The 22,682-nt window shown below is 60.4% G+C and overlaps 8 protein-coding genes across 8 annotated transcripts; 6 read left to right on the top strand and 2 right to left on the bottom strand.

The window, feature by feature from the left end:
- Window positions 1–629: 629 nt before the first annotated feature.
- Window positions 630–2,010, top strand: THITE_2121838 (uncharacterized protein). The gene has a single exon (XM_003656703.1). It carries the CDS (start codon window positions 722–724, stop codon window positions 1,886–1,888), a length of 1,167 nt encoding a protein of 388 aa, XP_003656751.1. The 5' UTR covers window positions 630–721; the 3' UTR covers window positions 1,889–2,010.
- Window positions 2,011–2,628: 618 nt separating this feature from the next.
- Window positions 2,629–5,554, top strand: THITE_72941 (uncharacterized protein; the record flags this gene model as incomplete). Its single annotated transcript, XM_003656702.1, has 2 exons — window positions 2,629–3,336; window positions 3,419–5,554. The coding sequence occupies exons 1-2, from the start codon at window positions 2,824–2,826 to the stop codon at window positions 5,552–5,554; spliced, it is 2,649 nt and encodes an 882-aa protein (XP_003656750.1). The 5' UTR covers window positions 2,629–2,823.
- A 2,785-nt stretch (window positions 5,555–8,339) lies between these two features.
- THITE_72944 (uncharacterized protein) lies at window positions 8,340–9,760 on the top strand (the record flags this gene model as incomplete). The annotated part of the gene is made up of 2 exons (XM_003656701.1): window positions 8,340–8,464; window positions 8,560–9,760. 2 exons carry the CDS (start codon window positions 8,340–8,342, stop codon window positions 9,098–9,100), a joined length of 666 nt encoding a protein of 221 aa, XP_003656749.1. The 3' UTR covers window positions 9,101–9,760.
- Window positions 9,761–11,552: 1,792 nt separating this feature from the next.
- THITE_2147249 (uncharacterized protein) lies at window positions 11,553–12,331 on the top strand (the record flags this gene model as incomplete). The annotated part of the gene is made up of 2 exons (XM_003656700.1): window positions 11,553–11,768; window positions 11,963–12,331. 2 exons carry the CDS (start codon window positions 11,553–11,555, stop codon window positions 12,329–12,331), a joined length of 585 nt encoding a protein of 194 aa, XP_003656748.1.
- A 121-nt stretch (window positions 12,332–12,452) lies between these two features.
- On the bottom strand, window positions 12,453–13,650 carry THITE_2121828 (uncharacterized protein). The gene is made up of 3 exons (XM_003656699.1): window positions 13,428–13,650; window positions 12,801–13,322; window positions 12,453–12,735 (listed from the first exon to the last, which is right to left on the bottom strand). The coding sequence occupies exons 1-3, from the start codon at window positions 13,586–13,588 to the stop codon at window positions 12,642–12,644; spliced, it is 777 nt and encodes a 258-aa protein (XP_003656747.1). The 5' UTR covers window positions 13,589–13,650; the 3' UTR covers window positions 12,453–12,641.
- Window positions 13,651–14,669: 1,019 nt separating this feature from the next.
- Window positions 14,670–17,319, top strand: THITE_2121824 (uncharacterized protein). The gene is made up of 4 exons (XM_003656698.1): window positions 14,670–15,099; window positions 15,240–15,519; window positions 15,582–16,366; window positions 16,438–17,319. The coding sequence occupies exons 1-4, from the start codon at window positions 14,947–14,949 to the stop codon at window positions 16,939–16,941; spliced, it is 1,722 nt and encodes a 573-aa protein (XP_003656746.1). The 5' UTR covers window positions 14,670–14,946; the 3' UTR covers window positions 16,942–17,319.
- On the top strand, window positions 17,284–19,822 carry THITE_2121822 (uncharacterized protein). The gene is made up of 3 exons (XM_003656697.1): window positions 17,284–17,618; window positions 17,690–18,390; window positions 18,456–19,822. Exons 2-3 carry the CDS (start codon window positions 17,802–17,804, stop codon window positions 19,508–19,510), a joined length of 1,644 nt encoding a protein of 547 aa, XP_003656745.1. The 5' UTR covers window positions 17,284–17,618; window positions 17,690–17,801; the 3' UTR covers window positions 19,511–19,822.
- Window positions 19,822–22,380, bottom strand: THITE_2121819 (uncharacterized protein). Its single transcript, XM_003656696.1, has 3 exons — window positions 22,201–22,380; window positions 21,925–22,137; window positions 19,822–21,872 (listed from the first exon to the last, which is right to left on the bottom strand). Exons 1-3 carry the CDS (start codon window positions 22,247–22,249, stop codon window positions 20,134–20,136), a joined length of 2,001 nt encoding a protein of 666 aa, XP_003656744.1. The 5' UTR covers window positions 22,250–22,380; the 3' UTR covers window positions 19,822–20,133.
- Window positions 22,381–22,682: the final 302 nt, after the last annotated feature.

Genomic DNA, 22,682 nt, shown 5'->3' with positions numbered 1-22,682 from the left:
TTCGGGCTAGTGCAGCGTAACGTTGGTGCCTAGGGCTTGGCAGTAACGGTGAGGCTCCGTTTTGGGTTGCTTCTGTCGTGTATTTTTGCATGCCGGTGAACCTGTGTCCCTCACATGTGATGAATGTCGGAGAGTGCCTTCCCAATTCATCGGCGTCGCGTTCCCTTAGATGTACGGATAAAAAAAAAAAAGGAAAACAGCTGAATCACAGGCTCGTTGCACTTCGGCGGCACTGCGAACGTTGGTAATTGTTGGAAAACCCAAGAGTTAATCGCCACGTTACTTGAAAGATGCGATCACTTGCAAACACAGATACGAAGCACAGCGCTGACTCCGAACTGTGATGATAGATGCGGCCAGATCATGCAGTTTCCGTATGTATATTGACGACGTTGACGATGTCTTGGACAAGCCTTCCAAGGTTCTGTGCGCCCACAGGAAGCGCCTCTCTTCAATGTCCCACCAATCCAAGACCAAGGCACTGGGGCTTGGTGCCGCGCCAACCCGGTTCCGGGGCACTGGGCCCGCATCAACATTCCTCTGGGCTCTGGTCGGGATCCAAACCGCCATTCGACTCAACAGCGATCCGCAAAGCCTGTCGTGAGCCGATTGCAGCTCACACGGCGCCTGCGCCTGCATTTAGCAGAAACTCACATTGACGAGATTAAATCACTCTGCTCCTGTTGGTGGACACGACAAGCGCCGCAGCGCTGCCACCACGATGGCGGAGAAAACCAAGGAGCAGAAGTGCGAATATCCGGAACAGAGCGCCAGCGTCGATCCGCAAACAGGAAGCCTGCTCTTCCAGAGACTGCCGCAGGAAATTCGAAACCTTATCTGGACTCAGCTCTTCTGTTCTACAAGGTTCACTTTCGGACAAAGGCCGGCCAAGGGCTATCACAAAGCCTGGTTCAGGCCTGCGGGCAACGGCCTCGCTCTCCTCCGCACCTGTCGTCGAGCGCGGCTCGAGATTGGCGACTCGTGGCTTCGCTACGTCACATTTTGCTTCGAGGATATTGAAACAATGCTCGACAGGCTTTCTGCCCGGCCCATCGATACTCTCTCAAAGTTACGCCACATGAGAATCCGTGGCGACCTTTTCAAGCTCTCCCACTCTGATTATGACGTCCATCACCGTCTTGTCTCCGCTCTCAAGCTCCTTCCAGGCCTGCGGCTTGACCAGCTCACAGTTCTTGGCGGCGGTGCACCTCACGTCTGCTACGATGCACTCACCGGTCTCATCAAGCACGGCAACGGATGGAATACTCTGCGCTACATCTGCCACACCTCAGAAATGCTCGGGTTCCCGTTAGAGCAAAGCATTTCCCACCCAAGGGATCGCTGGAAGGCTCAGCCCCAATACTGGAGGAAGCCCCAACCAAAGCACTGGCAAACCATCATGGAAGCTCGCGACGGGGTAGCCTCGAACCCTTCCGTGGTTGTCTACCGAGCCAAGGAGCCTGCCAAGTACGGTTCGATCCTCGACCCGAGCAGACGGGTCAAATTCGAACAGAAGCCTCGGCATGGCCAGAACCTGAGGGAAGACACGTTCCCCGCAGACCCCGAACTGATGACTGGGGACGAACCAAAGAAAGAGCTGTTGGTCATCGTGAAGAGGGGCTCCGGTGTCGACTACGAGGAAAAAGAGGACTCGCCGCTCACCGAAGATGATATTCGACGCGACTTTCCGGGGAAGACATGGGGACAGATTAGGGCTGAGGCGACCAAGAACCGGTTTCGTTACCGAAACGAAGACGGGGCTTGGCCGTTCGGCCCGGTCGGCGACGAAGAGGAATATCCCCCTGAGGTGGATAGCTACAAGGACGTGGATGAGTATGGCTGGCCTCTGTTCCACTCCCACCCCGCTCTACGGCATTTTGCTCTTTGAACGGGCTGAATCCGGCCGTCACGGCGCTGGAGATGGGTCAACGCGCATAGCCTCCGGGCGCTGGCCTGGTCGGGCTGATGGCCGGGAGGTTCGATTGTGAAAGCCGGGGACGGGAGGAAGATCGGGCCGAGACCGGAGTTGCTCTGCCAAAAATGGAGAGGGGAAAAGTTGAGGATTGCCGAAGGATCAATTGTGGATGTCCCGGGCTCCGGGGCGAATATGAATACGAGGACCCTCTTCAAGCTACCTACTATGTATGACACCGGGCAGCCGTAGCTTACTGTGCGGATGTTGGGATATTGGCACATGAGAGCCTTGCGTTGATTTTGCGTGCGTCCTGTGCATGGAATAAGCGAGTACACTAGTGTATTCGCACGGACATATACTACTGCGATAGGTATCCATCCCGTGAAAAGCATTCGTATTTGTCAAGGAGGGGCCTTGCCGTTGTTTGATTTCCACCCTGGTCAGCGCCAAGACGCCCAGGCGTTCTCAGGTCCAGTCCTTGGGTCCACTCGACTCACGCAAGCAGGGAGGGCCCGACTCCCTCCTCCACCCTTCCGCCGCTCCCCGCGATTGTCCTGTCCTCTTGGCAAAAAGCCAAGCATCCAGTGCGTCTCTCGCCTTGGCATATGCAAACCCCCCAAGCCTCATCCACCACGTTCTCTTGGCTATTTATTTCGCCTTCTCGACTCGGCGCTCGAGTTTCCCACGTTGCGATCGCGACCGCAGTCCGACGACTGCGCTCTGCGCGCAAGCCCGCCGCTGGCCCCGACCTTGTGCGTCCCATGGCCAGCGACGACGCCGACGCCCGACTTGACCTCCGGTACCCCGGTGTCCTCTCCGCCGCTTCCCGGGCGTGCCAAATACGCCGTTCGCACCGTCCGTGCCATCCGCACCGCGAGCCCGTTTGTGTGCCAGCGCAGCAAGCATAGATGGGCTTCTCGAAGAAGCCAGCCAACAACCTCAACGCCGACTCTGCCCCTGCGTCGTCTGCGTCAGCCCCGGAGGAGCCTCCGTCCTCCAGGAACACCTCCTTCTTCTCCCGCTTCAGTCTGCCACTCCGATCGCGCCCCCGTCACATCGTCGACTTCCATGTCCGCCCCGCCGAGCCCCACCGCGTCTATGCCGCGGGCGACCAGGTGCACGGCGCGGTGGTCCTGACCGTCATCAAGCCCGTCCGTATCACCCACCTGGTCGTGTCGCTGCATGGCTACATGCGCGTCTACAAGAGCCCGAACGCGCCGGCGAACGAGCCTGTACTCGACCCCGCCGACGTCCCAGCCATCCCTAGCCGCGGGTCGCGCCACAAGAGCCACGGGAGCGGCGCTGTGAGACTGTTTCAGGACGAGCAGACGCTCAGCGGCGATGGGAGGCTCGAGCCGGGCCGATACGAGTTCAACTTCAACCTCCTTTTCCCCGCCGAACGGCTGCCGAGCAGCATAGATGTATGTGTTGGCTTTTCCCGGAGTTACGCGCTCTCTTCCATTGTGAACCCCGACCTTGCTAACGTTGGTGGGGTCGCCCCAGTTCGAGCGCGGGACCATCTCTTACATGATTACGGCTACCCTGACCCGCCCGACGTCTATAGGGAACAAAGGTGCGCCCAAGACCAGCTGCGAACGCAAGGTCTACCTTGTCGAGAAGGTTGATGTCGGGCCTCTGGCCCCGCCACGCCCGCGTACAATCTCCCTCGAGCCCATCTCGAAACGGCCCAGGAGGAAAAGGCAACTCGCCACCAGCACGGAAAAGGGTCCCGCGACACTCGAAGCAGCCCTGCCGGCCTCCGACCCGGACTTGACGCGGGCGAATGAGAATTCTACCGAGGGTTCCGGGTCCGTGGTTCTCGATGACCTCGAGCACGAGTCGACGGTCAACAACAACGGCAACGCCCGGGGTCTTGAGCCCAGCGAAGTCCGGAGCATCAGCAGCGACAGCGCCGTCAGCGGAAGCACCGGCCTGAGCAGGGCCGGTGATGGAAACCACGTGTTGGCCGCCACCGCTCCAATATGTGGGAAGACGATCCCTGGAATCAGGGAGAGGACCATCACAGCCACAGTCGAGCTGCTGAAAGGCGGCTGTCTTCGGGGAGATGTGATACCCATCAAAATTTCGGTGCAGCATATCAGACGGATAAAGAGCCTGCACGGCGTCATCGTGACTCTCTACAGGTTGGGACGCATCGACTGGTCTCCCCCGTTGCTCGCCAAGGACCTACCCGAAGATGAAGCTCGGCGGCTGGAGAAGGAGGAGTACTACCCCAAATCCAAGACCGGGCTCGGCGGGCTCTCACTGTCGTCGGCCGGCTCCTGCAGCGTGTTCCGGAAGGACCTGGCCCAGGCATTTGCCCCCCTCATCATCGACCCGGCCACCCTGACTGCCAGTCTCACGACGTCGGTGCGAGTGCCCGCGGACGTATTTCCCACAATCAAGGGCGTGCCTTATGAGATGATCTCCTTCAAGTACCACATTGAGGTGATCGTAGACCTCGGGGGCAGGCTGGCTAACCAGCTCCAAGGCCCGTCGGGGACGAGGCCGGGCCCCAAGGCAGGACCGCTCGGCGTGGCCGGCGGGGCCTTCGATGCGGAGCCAACCTCCGTGACCTCGTGGGGCACGAGCATAATCGACACGGCTGGGCTTCGACGGCAGAAGGGCGTTATCTGCGTGGTGTCTGAGGTTGTCGTGGGGACGACAGATAGCAGCAGGCTGCGCGGCAAGAGGCCCGCAAAGCCGGACCCTTCTGCTCACGCCGTGCCGGACGTCGACGCCGAGGCCTACAATGGCGGCAGGGACGAGAACCACCATGGGCCGGTATTCCCGGACAATGATGACGGCTATGCGCCAGATGACCATGCGCAGCAGGACTCCTCGCCATCTCCCCATGCGCACCCTCCGGAGTCGCCCCAACCCTACCCTTATTGGAACCCCCTTCCTCCGCAGCCACCATCCGCCCCGCACTACATCCCTCCGCCGCAGGTGCCCGACGAGAGCGCGCTCACGGAAAAGGAGCGCATCAGACGCGCCGAGCAACGGCTCCTCCCCAGCCAGCCGCCGCCCGAACCGCCCGCCGCGGGCCCCTCGGCCAACCCACACCTACACAACGGCGAAAACATCTACGATGCCGACGACGGCGACGACGACCACAACCTCGCCGCCACGCCCGTCCCGTCCCGCAGTCCGCAGGAAGTGCCGTCCGCGCCGACGCTGGAAGACCTCGCCGGAGGTGGCGGCGGCCCCGCCGGGACACCGCCGCACCTCCAGACCGAAGACAAGCAGGAGCTCGAGCGCCGGCGCTTGCTGGCCGAGGCGAGCGCGCCGCCCGAGTTCCCCGAGGACTACGATGGCCATGCCGCCGGTGCCGCCGGCGGCGGCGGGGCAAGCAGCAGCAGCTTGGCCGACCACCAGGCCACGGCGCCGCCGCCCGAAGCGGTGCTGGGATTCTTCCCCGCCGCCGGCTCGGCCGCCGAGTTTGCGCCCTCGGCGCCGGCGCTTGACGAGGTACGACGGGGCCAGGATGGCGAGGAGGCGGCGTACGGGCCGCACTTCGCGTATGGCGGGGTCGGCGCCGAGTCTTCTTCTTCTTGTTCCGCGGCTGCGGGGCGGCTGGCCGGCGGGGCGGGGGCGGCCGCGGTGGGGCAGGAGCCGTTGCCTAGGTATGAGCGCTGACGATGATGTCGACGCTGCTCTCTCTGGCTCGGTCTGGGCGGGTTTTGGTTCTGGTGTCGCGTCCGAGGATAGGAGAACTGTGGGTGTGGAAGCAACGAGGCTGGTGGGTTGGGGGATCTGGCGTTAGTTGAGCTTATGTGACGGAGAAGATGGTGTATATATACACATATATCTGACGATATGTGGTTGGCCGTGCGCAGGCGGATTGGATATAACTATATTTTTCTTGTTGTTCTGGCATGAATATGAATGGTGTGACGATTGATGTCCGTTCTTGACTCGATGAAAGGGGCCGGCCCTCGCGCCTGCTTCTTCCCTCCCGCCCGGGGCCCATAGCCGCTGAGAAGATAGCCATTGAGAAGCTTCATGTACGACCCTCGACTGGAGTTCAACCACCCTTCAATTTCGCATCACCCAGCTAAAAAGTGACCGAGTTGCGCTCGCCGCGATCAAGTCGTTTCCACCCGAGTCCATAACCGATTCCATGCATTGTCGGCAAGATATCTCCCAGCTCGACCTGGCTCGGTCGCAAGCCAAAGGCCCCCCAGTGAACATCTCCGAGGGTGGCAAGGCCAGTTTGTAATTCTGGAGACTGCCATCCAGCACATAGTCGAGACTGAGACCCCTAGAGTCCCGAAGATCACAGAAAATAGCCCCGAGAACAGGCGGAGGGGGTTGACGAGTATGAAAGAGGGAGATTGCATCAAAGGCAACTACGACTGTCACCCTGGATATGAGAACATGAGGTATGAAGAGAAAAGATATTGCCTTTTCCAACGGAGCAGGCTTTGGGCGCGTCATGTGCACGTATCCCGGGCTTCCAAACCTCCTAAGGGCCTCCGAGAAACAGTCGAGGAGGTTGACTTCGAGAGTGAGCACCTGGGAGACCGTCCAGAGCAAACATCTCAGGCTAAGAACGGAAGGGCGGAATGGATACCTGGACTCCTGAGCACATTGACTGGAGACGTCCAGCACGTGGAGAATGCGCCCAGAGAGACGGTCCAGGCTTGTTTTGGACCGGTATTGCGATAAGAGCGACCCCAGGAACTTCTCGATATGTCTTCGCTCCAATGGCCTGTCCGAGAGCCAATATATTGGCTTTCCCAACAATCTCGAAAGCAAGCTCTGGTCCCTCTCGCAACCAGTTCAGCCAGCGTATGATGCCTGTCATGGCGGTTTTGAACTGAAGGCATGATAGGACTCGAGTATCAAACTTCTTGGTTCTTCCTCAGACGCTGGAGCGTTTGCCCGGCAACCAGCCACCACCCTTCAGTTTGCCGCAGCTGGAAAATATGCAAAGAGGCTGTTATGTCTCTTCATGTGTCTTGGCAGGTGTAAGTTCGCGAGTCACACAACAGCAAGCCACCCAGGCATCCAACCGGCGCGGGTTTGCGCCCGCATGGAAGATGGGGAGCGTGTACGGTCCTTGGTTCAACCTTGGACCAAAAAGCTCACCGGCCAACCCCCCCCCCCCCCCCCCGCGCTGGCGCAAAGGGAGGTGGCCGGCTACGAAAATCCCCCGGCGCGAAAAGGGGAGGACGGGGGGTTGCGAACGCTGATGCTCGAGTTTGGGGCATTGCTGCCCACTTCTGGGACGCTGACTTCGTCTTGTTGGTCCATTCTGTTACCAGAGTTTGCTTGACTGGTTAGGTTTCCTGTTGTTGTTGGTTCTGACTTCTGGGGACTGGGGAAGCGTTGAGAGGGGACCTATGTGTGAATGGATCATGCTGCACAGAAGATGCCCCTTGTCCGCAACCGCAATTCCAGCTCGGCCTCGCCCACGCGGACCTCGAGAATGAGATAGAGCTTTGGGGTGTTTTGCAGTTGGGCGTGCTATCCCTCAGTAGCGGAGCGGAAGGAGTCGTTCAGCGGCTAATCTGATGGGTTATACACAGAGCCAGATCCCAAGTAGGCAGGTGTGGTTTCGGGAAACTATGTGTAGTACTGCTCGGTAGTAGTTCCAACAGGATGCTCGCTTGAGCTGGGTTTGATAAGGTACCAGAGTGCCTGGAGTATGTGAGGAAATCAGCACATTCGTTCAAGTGCTTCTACGTCGAGAAATGAGAAGGTACCATGTTATACACTCGTTTACTCTTAGAGACAACGTTCCAGGTGAGTCAGGGGCAAATAGTTAAAGTCGCTTGAGTTTGGATATTGGAACGGAACTCACCATGCCCCTTAACCTGTACCAGCTACTGCTCCTACGCTGGTCTTGAAACCCAACTATCTGCCAGAGGCACTCATCGAGGCATCCTCATCCGTCCCGGGTCCCAACAACGACCCCGACAACAATAACGTCGAGCATTCACTCTCCAGCAGCCACGACATGCCAGCGACCAATGTTTCATGTGGGCCTGGCGATGTCTCACCTATCCGGTGGAAACCTGACCGATCGCGCTCTGGGAGCGTGGTCGCGAAAGGATCCATCTGAAGAAGCCATTTCGTCTGCCAGAGTCGGTCTGCTCGCTCCACGTCCCTGTCGTACTGGCCCGGCCCGCCAAGTTGCCAAGTCCAGCTGGCTAAGGCGCTGTGGTTTATGGGTGGGTTGTGTGGACCGGCAGTCGGCAAGGTTGAATCTTGGCACGCACTCGGGCCGCCTGACGGCCCCCACAACAACGCCGAGCCGAGCGGGACTGCAGACCCGACGCGACTGATGTTTGTTCACATCCAGCGCGACTGTGTATGCAGGGCAGTGTGCACTGTGGCACGAGAGGACACACCAACTCAGGACCTGCCAAACGAGCCTGGAAGCTTTCAAATATACATAGTATAGAGCATCCTCACCATGGACATTGACGACATCCTGCGGGAAGTCGACCCGACATTCCACGCCGTGCCGCAGGAGAAGCGCGATCTCCAAGACCTGACGCGCGCCTGGGTCGCCGAACGATCTGCCCCCGAGCTCCTTCCGTTAGTTGACCCTGAATCCGCGAGCCATTCCCCTCCATCCAGCCCCGAATTGAATGCTTGGACAACCACCCACCCATACTGACCTGAGCTTGCAGCTGGCCAGCCAACGGCCTCTTCGAGCGCATCAACGATGCCATCAAGCGGCAGATCGAGAAGGTCGAGGAGATGACGGGCGACATGGACCCCAAGACCAACTTCGCCCTGATCGTGATCCAGACCGAGCTCGAGCGCTACCGCTACCTGGTGCGCAGCTTCCTGCGCGCCCGCCTGGCCAAGATCGACCGCCACGCGCTGCACTACCTGTCGACCGACGCCCTGCGCGCCCGCCTGTCCGACGTCGAGCTGGCCTACGCCACCCGCCACCAGGCCCTGCTGCACAACCACTACCTGTCCTCCTTCCTGTCCGCCTTCCCCGCGAACCTGCAGAACCTGAACGACACCGCCGGCGGCATGAGCATGATCGACGCGCCGGATCTCGAGACCGCCGTGTTCATCCGGCTGCTGAAGGACACCGTTGTGGCCGGCCGCGGCGTCGACTCGGATGCCGACGTCGACGGGAGGGAGAGCGATATCATGATCCTGCGCTGGTCCGACGCGAAACCGCTGGTCGAGGCTGGCAGCGCCGAGCTGGTGTGAGGCTGCGGGCGGGTTGAGCAGCGTGGATTCGAGGGCGGGAGACCACCCCGCTTCACCAAGTTGGGCCATGCGAGACGGCTCTTCTGACGTGCCTGTTTGGGGCGCCGAAAGGTGGATTCCCCCCTCCAGAGTCATGACAACAGACATCGACTGCGTGTCCCGAGCTGGAGTCGCTGCGACCCCTCTCCGTGTACAGGAGACCGCCGTCCCCTCACACGAAGGAATACTCAAGGCTTAGGGAAAGGCTCCGCCACTGCGACAATCCTCGGACCCAACTTCGCGACTCCAGCTTGAGGCGCTGTTAGGACTTGCGTCGCCCCAGGATCGCATCTACCCTGCGACTCCGGGGTTGGTCGTCTACGCGAGGATCCTAGACTTGAACCTTCCAGCTCGCGCAAGCCGAGCCCGCACATGGAGGTGCTGCACCCCGTGGTTAAGACTTAGTCCAGTGGGTGATTGTATAACACATGTTGGCTAAAGGGAAAACGGTGTGGCAGTCTACACTATGTACACTGTCTCACCCTTGCTCAATCAGGACCGGGAAAAGCATCAGAGACGGCAACTGTTGACCTTCGCCAGCGCCCCGTTCGCAGCCGAACATCAGCTCGACATTGTTGGCCAAGTTCTCGATGGCTTCACCTCCATACCACCGATGAAGCAGGGTACGCGGGTCTCGGAGCGGCTCAGCGCTGTTTCGCCGTGGAATTGTACATGTACATAGTGTACACTGTATTTCCATCCTGGCGGACCCATCGCATTGCATTGCAACGCTGGAAGATTCTGCTAGCTTCTTTTGCTTCTCCCTGTTCCTGTGGCTGCGCACAGTGGCAACCACGTTCCACACTGCCTCCAGTATTGACTACACAGAAGGTTGTGTCGCGAACCGGTTGCGGGAGACTCTCCAGACATGGGAGATTGGTGGCCTCTAATATTACCTACCTAGTTGTCCGCTTCTGCCGCAAATGGTTGAACGAGCGCGGTCTCTGTGTCTTGCATCCTGTTCAGGTTGAGTGAACAAAAAGGACGGAACAAATCACAGTCGACTCGAGCTGAAGCATTCGTGTCCAGGTGACAAAACGAGTTCGGCGCTGTCCTCGGCACGGCCCAGACACTTGATGGCTTGGCCCCTGCTTGCAGCTCCTGGTCAATGGCCTTACGCCTTTCTCCCTGGCTCCACACCAGCCAGCGAGCGCAAGCACGCGAATCGTCGGATGATCGTCCACTGCGCCGCCCACCTTCGATGCTCATCATCAACATCCGCAACACAAATCAACGATAGGACCCCGAGAGACGAGCCCCGTCGACTCCGTTCCCGGCCTCCTCGAGCATTTTCGATGATTGTTCATGTACTGAATTTTGCCGCAGGCTCTTATTTCCTTGCGCAAAAAGCCATGACTACAGAGCATTCCGTACATGACTCGGCTAAACCGACGACACGGCTGGCTGGGCAAGGTCCCCCGGGCTCGCACGGCCCGGTTCACAGCGCCCCAGTCTTTTCCGTCTTCTCCCTGGCACCTGTTTACGTGTACACAGCGTACGTGAAGGCCCGCCTCCTGATTGGCGCCCAGAGTGATCGGAGGGCCAGATCGGGCAATGGCGCTTGGCGCTGCCCTGGTCCGCCGCCACCCCCTGCGGCGCCGTCCCCGTAATTTTGGCGTGGCATTGCTTTTCCCTTTCCGAGGCCAGCTGGGCTGAAGACCCAGCCGGGCAGTGAGCTCCGTAGTGGAGTGCCGTGGACTGTGTGCGCCTGGCATTTCGTGTCCCAATGCGAGGGGTGGTGTGACGGACAGGTTGGACGGGTGCAAATGTGATGGAACAGCCTCACACCAACGAGAGGAGAACTGGAAGTGAAACGAGGCACAGAATCGTCGTACATTATAGTGTACACTAGCGTAGTAACATACCAGCGAGGGAGACGGAGTGAACTCTGATTGCCCCCTGGGCTGTCCATGCATTCCCGGCTCGTTGCCAGGTTTATTAACCTGCATGCCGTTGCAGTGCGGCGCGACTTGAATGGATGGCGAGGGACGAACCCCCCCTCGTGTTTGGGAGTGGAGACAGCATGGCCGAGTTTCCTTGGATGTGGCGGCGGAGAAGCTGGAGGGCAGCCCACCCATGGATGCAAGTGGAAGTTCTCCTTGCCGCTCGCTGGGCCAGGGCAGAGACACACACGCCGCGCCCATGAGCTGCCGCTTGGGCTGGTTGGCTCGTGACGACGGGTTATTAAGAACGCCCAACCCGCGCATCAGGGACGAGAATTCCAATTTCCACCTCACCTGTTTTGACTCAGCCGACCCTGACGCTCGCTGTGTATTCCCATCATCTTGGTCTACACTATACCGATACTCTCGTTCACTTTGTGTACGATAACGCTCGTTGCAGCATTGCCACTTGCTCTCGCTACACTACACACCTAACGTATTCTTAATAACCGTCTCACGGTAACGACAACATGCGCCTCACCACGATCCTCTTCGCGGGCACCCTGGCCCTGTTCGCCAATGCCCAGACGACCACCAACACTCCGGCCACCGCCACGACCGACGCGGCTACGGCGGCACAGACCTCGGCCGAGGCCGCCATGATCGCGTGCATCGACAAGTGCAAGCCCGGCGACGTGGCCTGCACTTCCAAGTGTATCGCCGTGCCGAACCCCAACGCGGCGCAGGTACGTTGCCATTGCCAGTCTCCGTCCTCGCCCCTCGTCTTCCCTTCCCATCCCTTCCCTCCCTTCCCTTCGCCCTCCCCCACAACAGCTCCTCACTGGCCCCTCTCAATCACCACCCCAACACAACCAACCAACCTATGCACCGAAGACGAAAAAAACAAAGCCAATACTGACACGCCCACCCCCCGCCGCAGGTCAACGCCACCACCACGTGCGTGGCCGAGTGCCCCAAGGGCAACGGCACGGCCTCCGACACCGCGGCCTACGCGTCCTGCGTCGAGCGCTGCATCGGCGCCAACTACTACACGGCCTCTGGCGGCACCCCGGAGCCCACCGGCAGCAGCGGCAGCAGCGGCAGCGGCAGCGGCAGCTCCTCTGGCAGCAACGGCGGCGGCTCTTCCGCCTCGGGCAGCAGCGGATCCGGCACCAGCGGCAACCAGCCGTCGAGCACGAGCTCGGGCGCTGCCGCGTCGTCGTCTACGGGTGCCGCGGCGGTCGGGATGCAGCTCTCTGGTGGGGTGCTCGGCGCGGTTGGGTTCTTGGCGGCTGTGATGGCGCTTTGAGGAGGAGGTCAGGGGTCGGAGTGAGTTGTTTTTGAGGGGGGAAAAGAAGGGAAGGGGAGCGAAGAAGTGGTTCAGGTAGGATGGTGTGTGGTTGTTTGTTGGTGCTGGTAAGCGGAGGGCGTAATGGGCTAATTTATGAGCTATTTTAATGGCTTCTTTTGTCTTCGCTTTTTTGGAGTGAGTTTCGGGGGAGGATGTAGTCAGGTAGGCAGGGTAATTCAGGCTGGCTAGGAACTGGTGGTCGCTTCAATTGATGATGTGTGACGGGCGGACGCCAACTGCTTTTCTCTCTCTCTCTCTGGATGCATTGCTATGGCCGCCGCGGCGTCACGGGCTCGATGTCGGTGACCCAGGGCAGGTTCAGCTGCTTCATCTCGACGGCCAGCTGGAAGAGGTAGTCAAGGCTGGATTCGCGCGTCAGCAAGTCTGTCGTCCGTAAATATCAGAGCCCGGCTTGGGGACGCCAAACCTTTCGCATTGCGTCTTCGCCTTGTGTACGTTGTCGCCCCAGACATAGACCCCATGCCGCCGCACGAGCACCGCGTACGTGTCCGGATACTTGTCCATGGCCTCCTCGAGGAACTCGGTCAGGTCCTCCTCGTGCGCCGTGTTCTCGATCACCGGGATCACCAGTGTGTCGTGGTAGCCCAGGTTCCCGCTCTTCCCGAAGCCGCGCCCGAAGCCCTTGATCTGTTCGATGTTGTTGATGCGGAACTCGCGGTCCCGGCCGGGGCCCTGGGTCTCCAGGATCAGCGTCACCAGCACGGCCCAGTGCGAGTGCGTGTGGATGCAGCAGCCGGCGCCGCGCTTGGTGAAGGCGGCCAGGAAGAGCGGCGTGCACTGGCTCGGCTTGTGGTTGGGCGGGCTGCGCAGGTAGATGCGCTGGCGCCGGTCCAGCGACTGCGCCTGCGCGGCCAGCGAGAGCACGTAGATGTCGGACGGCTTCATCAGCTCCTTCTGCACGCCCGACGGCGCGATGTAGACCAGGTCACTGTCGCGGGCGCGGGCGCATCGTTGCGCGCATGGTTAGTGAAACCCCTCATCGCGATGGCGGGGTACCCGTCTGGGCGTAAGCTGCGAGTTTGCGGCAACATACTCTTCGCGGATCGAGGCGCCGCCTCCCGTGCCCGTTACCCAGCCGAGGGTCCAGAACTTGGCGCAGAGCGACGGGATCAGGTTCGCCGGGTGGTCCGGGTCGTCGGACTGGACGAGGTGATCGTTGTTATCGGCCGTTTGGCCGGCTGATGGCGGGGTCATTTCGGGGGCCGGTCAAGACTGGGGGCCTTTCTGTTCACGTTAGCGGCGCACTCGACCGCACTGTGCTGTGGCCTTGGCGCTTCTGGAAAATGGGCAAGATGGAAGCAGGTAATCAAGGCCGTCTTGCCGGCAATTTTTATGAGGGCGGCAGTGTCTGATTGCAAATGAGGCTATTTGGGGTTAAATTGACGACAGGGAAATCGCTCCCTCGGAGTGGTCCCGAACGGTCCTCCGCTTGGCATGCGGAGCGGGAGCTACCCTACGGCGGCCGCTTAAGTGTGGCAGCTCCCGGCAGTGGCGGAGACGGGTTCTGCCAGGCCGTGGCGCCGACCCCGACCCGGAGCGTCGAAACGGTGCCGATTCTGTCTATCGTCTCCGAGCCAGTACGTAGGGGCTTGTTTCACACCCGTAGTCTTTCTGCTTGCTGAAGCTCAAGAACGAGAATCTATCGAGCGCTGTTTGCCGCTTGGAGGGCGTGGTCTACCTAGCGGTACCTAACGTTTGCCTCCACCAAGCATTGGACCTGGAACAAAAGCAAGGCTCATAACCGCGCGATTCATGCCGTCCCAGTCTACCCAGTGGGTGAGGAAGTTAGCACGAGACAGAGCTATATCCGCAGGAGACGCTTGCTGTCGCTATCTACGAGTTAATGGGTGGGGGGGATGCGGTTTCAAATCAGCGGTCCGCTGACAGTTTAAGAAACCATTCAGGTACCTTGCAGTGTGGGCGGCTTGGTTCGAGATGCAATTGAGCACTTGCAGGCAAAGAAAAAATGCCAATTGGGAGCCAGATCATCCCACAGCAAAGTAGCTGCTGGTTTCAGAGGCATTGAAGAGCGAAGGACCATACTCTCAAAGCAAGCGTGTTGTGCAATCGTGATCTCATCCATGGGCTGAGGCGGCCTTGGACAGGGCGTTGAGAAATCCATGTTCCATTCAATGCTAAGGCTTGGCCAACACCGTCCAATCAAACAGAAGATTCCAAGCACTTCCGCGCTGGGGCCAACTGCTTTGTTCGGACCAGCCAAGCAGAGCAAGCAGAGCCCTTGGCTGCCCCCGCTGTCCCGCTGTCGCGGCAGCGGCCGGGAGCTCAGAGCTCAGCATTTCTCTGTTAAAGACACGTTGTCAGAAATCGCCTGCCGAGCTTCAAATTGTCCACCTCCAGCCGCTAGCGACGCACCCCCGTTGATTTTCCTTTTCCTTCGAGCTCTGGGAGCGACATCCATTGCCCACCCCCATCGTGTCGTCTGTCGACGTCGACAGTTCCTTCCTTTCTCCATTCATCTCCGCGCCCGTCTGCAGCCCTCATCCGTCAGTTGGCTTCGCTGAGCTGCTTGAGATAGCGCTCGGTTCTGCACAATGAGGTTCAACGTCGCTGCCGCTGCCGCCGGCGCGGCCTTCCTGGTCGGTGGCGTGAATGCCGAGGACCAGAAGGTGCTCAAGGACGAGAGCTCGTCCAGCTCGGTCGCCGAGTCGGCCACCAAGTCTACTCCCGAGCTCCCGACCTTTACTGTGAGTATCGCCCCGCATCGCGGTTGCCAGCCGCTCCGCATCCACCTTGTCCCTCCGCCAGAAACTCAATGCTTGCCATTTTTTTTCTCAATTGGAACCTGAATCGCAAATTCGCATGCTGACACCCATTGATCTGGCAGCCCACCAAGCTCAAGGCTCCGTTCCTCGAGCAGTTCACCGATGACTGGGAGACGCGGTGGAAGCCTTCGCACGCCAAGAAGGGCAACACCGGCGACGAGGAGTGGGCGTACGTCGGCGAGTGGGCGGTTGAGGAGCCCACCGTCTACAAGGGCATGGAGGGCGACAAGGGCCTTGTCGTCAAGAACCCTGCCGCTCACCACGCCATCTCGGCCAAGTTCCCCAAGAAGATCGACCCCAAGGGTAAGACCCTGGTGGTCCAGTACGAGGTCAAGCTGCAGAGTAAGCTCGCTCTTCCCAGTCTCCGCTGCCGTGCGTCTCAGCCCTAACCCGCCCCGTCGCAGACAACCTCGAGTGCGGTGGCGCCTACATGAAGCTGCTGCGGGACACGAAGGCCCTGCACCAGGATGAGTTCTCCAACACGACCCCCTACGTCATCATGTTCGGTCCCGACAAGTGCGGCCACACCAACAAGGTCCACTTCATCTTCAACCACAAGAACCCCAAGACGGGCGCCTACGAGGAGAAGCACCTGAACTCGGCCCCCACCGCCAAGATCGTCAAGACCACGGAGCTCTACACGCTGATCGTGCACCCCAACAACACGTTCATCATCCAGCAGAACGGCGAGCAGGTCAAGGAAGGCAGCCTCCTCGAGGACTTCACCCCCGCCGTCAATCCTCCCAAGGAGATCGACGACCCCAAGGACAAGAAGCCGGATGACTGGGTTGACGAGGCTCGCATTCCCGACCCGGATGCTAAGAAGCCGGATGACTGGGATGAGGATGCGCCGTACGAGATTGTTGACGAGGAGGCTACTCAGCCTGAGGACTGGCTTGTTGATGAGCCGCAGTTCATTCCCGACCCCGAGGCAAAGAAGCCCGAGGACTGGGATGACGAGGAGGACGGCGACTGGATTCCCCCCACTGTTGCCAACCCCAAGTGCGCGGAGGTCTCTGGATGCGGCCCGTGGACGAAGCCGATGAAGAAGAACCCCGCCTACAAGGGCAAGTGGACCCCCCCGTACATTGACAACCCGGCCTACAAGGGCCCCTGGGCTCCGCGCAAGATCAAGAACCCCGACTACTTCGAGGACAAGCACCCCGCCAACTTTGAGCCTATGGGCGCTGTAAGTTTTCCCCTACTCCGGCTTGAGCTTGGGAGACCCGATTGTTGCTGACACCTCCTTTCTAATGGCAGATTGGCTTCGAGATCTGGACCATGCAGAACAACATCCTGTTCGACAACATCTACGTCGGTCACTCAGTCGAGGATGCCAGGAAGTTCGCCGAGGAGACCTTCTTCAAGAAGCACCCGGTTGAGAAGGCGCTCGAGGAAGCGGACAAGCCCAAGGTCGAGGAGACGCCCAAGTCCCCGAGCGACCTCAAATTCCTTGACGACCCCAAGAAGTACGTCCAGGAGAAGCTCGACCTCTTCCTCACTCTCGTCAAGAAGGATCCCATCGAGGCCATCAAGTCTGTGCCTGAGGTCGCTGGCGGTCTCGCGGCCCTCCTGGTCACTGTTGTTGCCCTCATCGTTGGTCTTCTCGGCGCTGGTTCCTCCCCCGCCCCGGCCGCCAAGAAGGTTGCCACGGATGTGAAGGAGAAGGCCAAGGAGGTGAAGGACAAGGCTGCCTCGGCCACGGCGACTGGCGCCGACACTGCCAAGGACGCCACCAAGCGCGCCACCCGCAGCCAGTCGTAGATGGCAGCGTACTTCCGAGGGCGGAACGTACTTTTCGGGGGAGTTGTACTTGAGCACAAGCACTACTCTTACGACACGAGTAGTGAAGTCAGTGGCCGCGAACTGGAGATCCCTTATTTTGCTTCCTTTCTGCTCATTTTAGGTCTGCGGGGTCCCACGGCGCAACTGTATTCTAGGCACCAAAATACAACAGGCGTTAGTACTGGGCACATCCGTGGCTTATTTGTGCTGGCTCCTTCTTTGCGTTCCTGTGTGGCAGTTTGCTTATTTTTGTCGCGATTGACTTGGTCCTGGTCTCGAGCCAAACGGCCCCTGATGCTTCTGTCTGCGAGTTGTCCCCAGTTTCCGGGCCTTCCCCGCAGCCCCGGCCCCGTTCTGAGTACGGAATACTGCGGGTAAGTTACCGCTGCGAATTGGGCGCTGTTGATTGGCGGTCGGCAGGACACGGCTTTGGGCGATGCGGAGAAGACCCACAACTCGCCGCTCCTTCCCCACGATTGCTCCTCACAGCGGCAGCCGCCTCTTGCCGACAGCGACTTCGCAGGGTCGGATAAAAGGGAGCCGCCCGCCTGCCAACCCGCTGCGGGTGTCAATGGGACAGCAGGCCAGAGCAGGGGGGCGAATTCCAGCCAATTCAATTCGGCACTTGTTGTAGAGACCGGGGTTAATGAACTGCAGTCAGTGCAGCCCACCAAGTCCGCAACCATCAGAGCAGCTCAGTGCCAACGTCGTTTTTGGCCCGGAATAGAAACACAATGCGCAGGTTTGCGAACAGGGCCGTTTCAGCGTCTGCCACGGCCGGACGCATCACAACCTCGTTTGGCTCTCCCGGATCTGCGCGTGCGGCCTTAGCAGCAAGAATGGCACCGTCTAAGTCGGCGGTCTCGGAGACGGCGGTGAGAAGGCTACATGCCACGGCCCAGCATCTGCGTCCGGCCGCGGCCGCTGTTGGGTTAGCCAGCACGGCGACCAACTACCCGACCACACACGACAAGATCCAGGATGTGCGCGACACTCCTTTCTTCATCGACAACAAGTTCGTCCAGTCCAGCACCACACAGTTCATAGATGTGCACGACCCCGCCACCAACAACCTGGTGACGCGCGTGCCGCAAAACACCGACGAGGAGCTCCGGGCCGCCGTCGCCTCGGCGCAGAAGGCTTTCGAGACATGGCGCACCACCAGCGTGCTGCACCGCCAGCAGATCATGTTCAAGTTCGTCGCGCTCATCCGCGAGAACTGGGACCGCCTGGCGGCCAGCATCACGCTCGAGCAGGGCAAGACGTTTGCCGATGCCAAGGGGGACGTTCTTCGTGGCCTGCAGGTGGCCGAGGCTGCTTGCGCTGCGCCCGAGCTGCTCAAGGGCGAGGTGCTGGAGGTTGCGAAGGACATGGAGACGAGGACGTACCGCGAGCCGCTCGGCGTCGTGGCCGCCATCTGCCCCTTTAGTGAGTGCCATGTTCCTCCCAGGCCGTCGCGGCAGAAGAAAGACTGTTGATGCTGACATTTACAGACTTCCCCGCCATGATCCCCCTCTGGTGCATCCCGATTGCAACCGTGACCGGCAACACGCTCATCCTGAAGCCGTCGGAGCGCGATCCCGGCGCGGCCATGATCCTGGCCGAGCTGTGCCAGAAGGCCGGCTTCCCCGACGGCGTCGTCAACGTCGTGCACGGCGCCCACCGCACCGTCAACTTCATCCTCGACGAGCCCGCCATTAAGGCCATCAGCTTCGTCGGCGGCAACAAGGCCGGCGAGTACATCTTCGCGCGCGGCTCCGCCAACGGCAAGCGCGTGCAGGCCAACCTCGGCGCCAAGAACCACGCGGCCGTCCTGCCCGACTGCAACAAGAACCACTTCCTCAACGCGGTCGTCGGCGCCGCCTTCGGCGCGGCCGGCCAGCGGTGCATGGCCTTGTCCACGCTCGTCTTGGTCGGCGAGACCAAGGAGTGGCTCCCCGAGCTCGCCGAGCGCGCCAAGGCGTTGTCCGTCAACGGCGGCTTCGAGCCGGGCACCGACCTCGGCCCCGTCATCACGCCGCAGAGCAAAGCCCGCATCGAGGCCCTCATCGCCTCGGCCGAGGCTGAGGGCGCCACCATCCTCCTCGACGGCCGCGGCTACGCCCCGCCCAAGTACCCCAACGGCAACTGGGTGGCGCCGACCATCATCACCAACGTCACCCCGCAGATGCGGTGCTACAAGGAGGAGATCTTCGGCCCCGTGCTGGTCTGCCTCAACGTGGACACGCTGGACGAGGCGATCGCGCTGATCAACGCCAACGAGTACGGCAACGGCGTCGCCATCTTCACCCGGTCGGGCGCCACCGCCGAGGCCTTCCGCCGCCGCATCGAGGCCGGCCAGGTCGGCATCAACGTGCCCATCCCCGTGCCGCTGCCCATGTTCAGCTTCACCGGCAACAAGCGCAGCGTCGCCGGCGGCGGCGCCAGCACCTTCTACGGCCGGCCCGGCGTCAACTTCTACACCCAGCTCAAGACGGTCACGACCCTGTGGAGCGCCGAGGACGCCATCTCCAAGAAGGCCGACGTCGCCATGCCCACGCACAGTTAAACTGAACGGGCGATGGATCAGCTGGGGGAAGGGATCAAAACGTGCTTGGGAGACATACACAGCTACCCATTATAGTTATAGCCCGGCTTTGAGACACACCGGTGTTTTGCCGGGTTGGAGTTGTGATGTGAAGAAGTTGATGATGACGACGCCGGAAGCGAGCAAGCGCATGTATTTCGCAGGGTCTTGGTTAGTTGGCAGGCACTAGCCTGGAAGGAGCCGGATCTAGGATGCTGGGAGTTTATTCACTTAGTCAATCTTCTTAACTCGTTCCACAGTTGGGTGTCTACCCATGATTTATTTCCCCGAGTTCAGCAGGGAGGTCTAACTAAGCTGATACAAGACCCCGTGTCTAGGTAACCACAAGCCAAGCCAGACCAACTCCAAACGCCCATCTGCAAACCAAACAAAAAGCCATATACAACTCCTCGCAGCGCCGCACCTGGCTATGCCGTGCTATTCCCTGCCATGCCCTGCCACGCCATGCCATGCGTAAACGAACACACAACGAGCTCCTTTCTTTGCATGACGCCCTTGACTCGGCAAACAAACCCGCCGAACAAACCCGCCAAAGCAAACCATGAACAATATCCTCCCTACCGCCCTTCTTAGGGGCCCAGAACTCAGTCCAGCGCCTTGCCACTCAAGATCCCACTCAGAATCCCCGCGCCCATCCCCTCGACAACCGCCATCTCCACCTCGCGCTCGCCCACACAGCTGGCCACTCTCCTCTCGTCCGCCATCAGCGCGCCCCCTCCATTCCCGCCGGCGCCCAGTCCCCAAGCAAACCCATCCTTCCTCCGTCTCCCGCGCCTGCCGCTGGTGGGAGTCGTGGCCGCGGCCGCGGCGGTGGGCGCCACCATCCCTCCCTGCAGCGCGCCCATCCTGCCGTCGACGGGCGTGATGAGCGAGAGCGTCTCCAGGCTGCTGATGACCTCGCGGAACTCGGAGCTCGAGAGCGGGTGCAACAGCGAGTCATCCGTGCAGAGCGTGCAGTAGGACTCGTAGAGGGTTTTGATTGTCGGGGCGGACACGCCGCCGCCGCCGCCGCGGGGCTTGGAGGAGGAAGATGGGGTTGTTGGGGTGGAAGCGGATGAGGTGGTAGTGGTTTGCGCCTGGGCCTGGGCGGCTGCACGGTTGCGCTTCTCGATGGCGAGCAGAGAGCACAGGGCGGCTTTTTGCTGGAGGTTGAGGGTCTTAAGGCGCTGGGCGGCACCATTGCTGAAGGCGGCCGCGGTGACTTTGTTCAGGTGCGCGATGGTGACGCGCGGGGCGGTTTCAACCGTGAGGGTCTGGAGGGATCTGCGGAGCTCGGCGGATATGGATTGCGCTCCGGCCGGACGTCCTGGAGAGGAGGCGAGGTTGCGCTTCTCGCCGAGGACTTTGCGCGACGGCGTCGCGAGCAGGAGCTGCTCCCTGGCTTCGTTTTCGTGCTGGAGACGCGTTTCGTTTTCCACCAGGTCAAGGGCGCGCCGGCAGATCTCGAACGCTCGGCGCAGATCGCCCGACTGGCTGGAGACTTTGCGGGCGCACAGCTCGATGGCGGCGGGGTGGAAGAACGGGACGAAGTCGGCAGCGGCGCCCTTGGGAGCCAGGCTCTTGAGGCGTTCTGTGATGATCCTCTTAACCTGAGGTGCGGTGTACGGGAGGAACGGGAGCAGCTCCGGCTTCAGGTTCCGTGACTTGAGCCGCGGGAGAAACCGGTCGGTAAGATCCAGCGCATTGGCGATGCCCACCAATGTGAGCCTCGACGTCCTTTGCAGGGACCACTCGAAAACGCGGTATAGACTCTCCGGGTCCATGGTCAAGATATGGTCGATCTCGTCCAGCACAACCAGGAATACATTGGTTGTCTTCTTGCAGAGCAAGAGCTTCTGCAGCGCCTCCACCAGGTCGCCCTCCAACATGTCCGATTCGCCGCCAAGTTGTTCCAAAAGCGTGATGTACAGGTCCTTGGACGACTTGATGCTCATACAATTGACGTACGCCTTTCTGATGGAATCCGAGCCGGAAGCGGTCTCCTCGGTAATCTTGTCCACCATGGCGCTCTTGCCTGTGCCGGGAGGGCCACTGACATAGAGACATCCGCTCGGATGCGGCGTCGTGCAACGCGCGAGGAACTGCTGGAGTTTGGCGCGCTCCTCGTCGCGTCCAATCAGCTGTCCGGGATCTGCGCTGCGAGAGAAGAGCTGCCGCGCCTGATGGTAGACTGTCTGCAGGATGGCGGGCGTGAGGGGCGACTGAGGGGTCATCCGCTTCGACAGCCTACCGACAGACATGACCCGATGACGCGGGGTTGTTGTGCTCCGAGCGAAGACATCGTAGTGGCGAGGCGTTGACGGTGTGACGGGTGCGACATTATCTGCATAATCATCAGCGATTGGAAAGTTGTTGGGTTTCCAGACGCTTCTTACAGCTCTTAACAGTGTTGGCGACAGACGTCCGCCGAGACTGGGGTTTCGAAGAAGATTCAACCTCCCTCCCGGGTTCCGATTCGGGTAATTCATTTTCCTCGTTCTCAACGTTCTCAACGTCACTGGGGACGGGGAGCTGCTTCTCGCTGGCCTTTTTTGGTGTCCGCCTGGCGCGCTTGGCCGAGAAGTCGAAGTCGAGACTCAGCTTGGGCTCTGTTCAGAAGAAGTGTCAATCGCAGCCTCCCTGGCGAGGTGCAGGACATGCAGCGCACTTACCCGCTTCTCTGGAGCTTCGCGTCCTCTTTCCTAGTGTTGTCGATGCCATTTTGCCGTTTGGAAAGTGCAAGTGGCGGTGGTGGACTGCAGAGGAAGAAAGCACGAAGCTGGTTGAGAGGAAAGTGCGTGTTGCTGAGGAAGGAAGCTTCCGACGCGCCTGTGAATTGGCGTCGCGCCTGCTTGCATCCTGGTGGGACGCGTCCCGTGCCAGTGGGGCGGCGAGGGACACGAGTTGAAGCGCGTAACTATCAATTAACTCAGCTCAGCCTCAGTGGCTTGGCAGCCACGAGAAGTTGAAAAGGTGGGGCTACTTTCTGTGGCGTGCCTTGTGGGTCCGGCAGTGGACGAGATGCCCCACATTCCCCGCATTGCTTGCAAGTGGAAGGAGGCGAACTCCGACCGCCGCGAACAAGGCGCTGGCCGACGGCAGCCGTATCTCTGGCGGATGCGTACCTTATCTTTGGGTCGATGGGGCGACCTCG

Source organism: Thermothielavioides terrestris, chromosome 5, assembly GCF_000226115.1.
Source record: "Thermothielavioides terrestris NRRL 8126 chromosome 5, complete sequence".
NCBI classification, from domain to species: domain Eukaryota; kingdom Fungi; phylum Ascomycota; class Sordariomycetes; order Sordariales; family Chaetomiaceae; genus Thermothielavioides; species Thermothielavioides terrestris.
This window is presented reverse-complemented; position numbering and strand designations above follow the sequence as displayed.

Excerpts from the sequence above, each read along its gene's own strand:
- THITE_2121819 (XM_003656696.1), bottom strand. The coding sequence starts at position 22,249 with ATGGCATCGACAACACTAGGAAAGAGGACGCGAAGCTCCAGAGAAGCG. Across the intron at positions 22,138-22,200 it reads GCGAAGCTCCAGAGAAGCGG|AGCCCAAGCTGAGTCTCGAC; the intron begins GTAAGTGCGCTG and ends TCTTCTGAACAG. Across the intron at positions 21,873-21,924 it reads CGCCAACACTGTTAAGAGCT|ATAATGTCGCACCCGTCACA; the intron begins GTAAGAAGCGTC and ends ATGATTATGCAG.
- THITE_2121838 (XM_003656703.1), top strand. The coding sequence starts at position 722 with ATGGCGGAGAAAACCAAGGAGCAGAAGTGCGAATATCCGGAACAGAGC.
- THITE_2121822 (XM_003656697.1), top strand. The coding sequence starts at position 17,802 with ATGGCACCGTCTAAGTCGGCGGTCTCGGAGACGGCGGTGAGAAGGCTA. Across the intron at positions 18,391-18,455 it reads GGCCGCCATCTGCCCCTTTA|ACTTCCCCGCCATGATCCCC; the intron begins GTGAGTGCCATG and ends TGACATTTACAG.
- THITE_2121824 (XM_003656698.1), top strand. The coding sequence starts at position 14,947 with ATGAGGTTCAACGTCGCTGCCGCTGCCGCCGGCGCGGCCTTCCTGGTC. Across the intron at positions 15,520-15,581 it reads GTACGAGGTCAAGCTGCAGA|ACAACCTCGAGTGCGGTGGC; the intron begins GTAAGCTCGCTC and ends GCCCCGTCGCAG. Across the intron at positions 16,367-16,437 it reads ACTTTGAGCCTATGGGCGCT|ATTGGCTTCGAGATCTGGAC; the intron begins GTAAGTTTTCCC and ends TTCTAATGGCAG.
- THITE_2121828 (XM_003656699.1), bottom strand. The coding sequence starts at position 13,588 with ATGACCCCGCCATCAGCCGGCCAAACGGCCGATAACAACGATCACCTC. Across the intron at positions 13,323-13,427 it reads GGCGCCTCGATCCGCGAAGA|TGACCTGGTCTACATCGCGC; the intron begins GTATGTTGCCGC and ends CGCCCGCGACAG. Across the intron at positions 12,736-12,800 it reads GCGAAGACGCAATGCGAAAG|CCTTGACTACCTCTTCCAGC; the intron begins GTTTGGCGTCCC and ends GCGCGAATCCAG.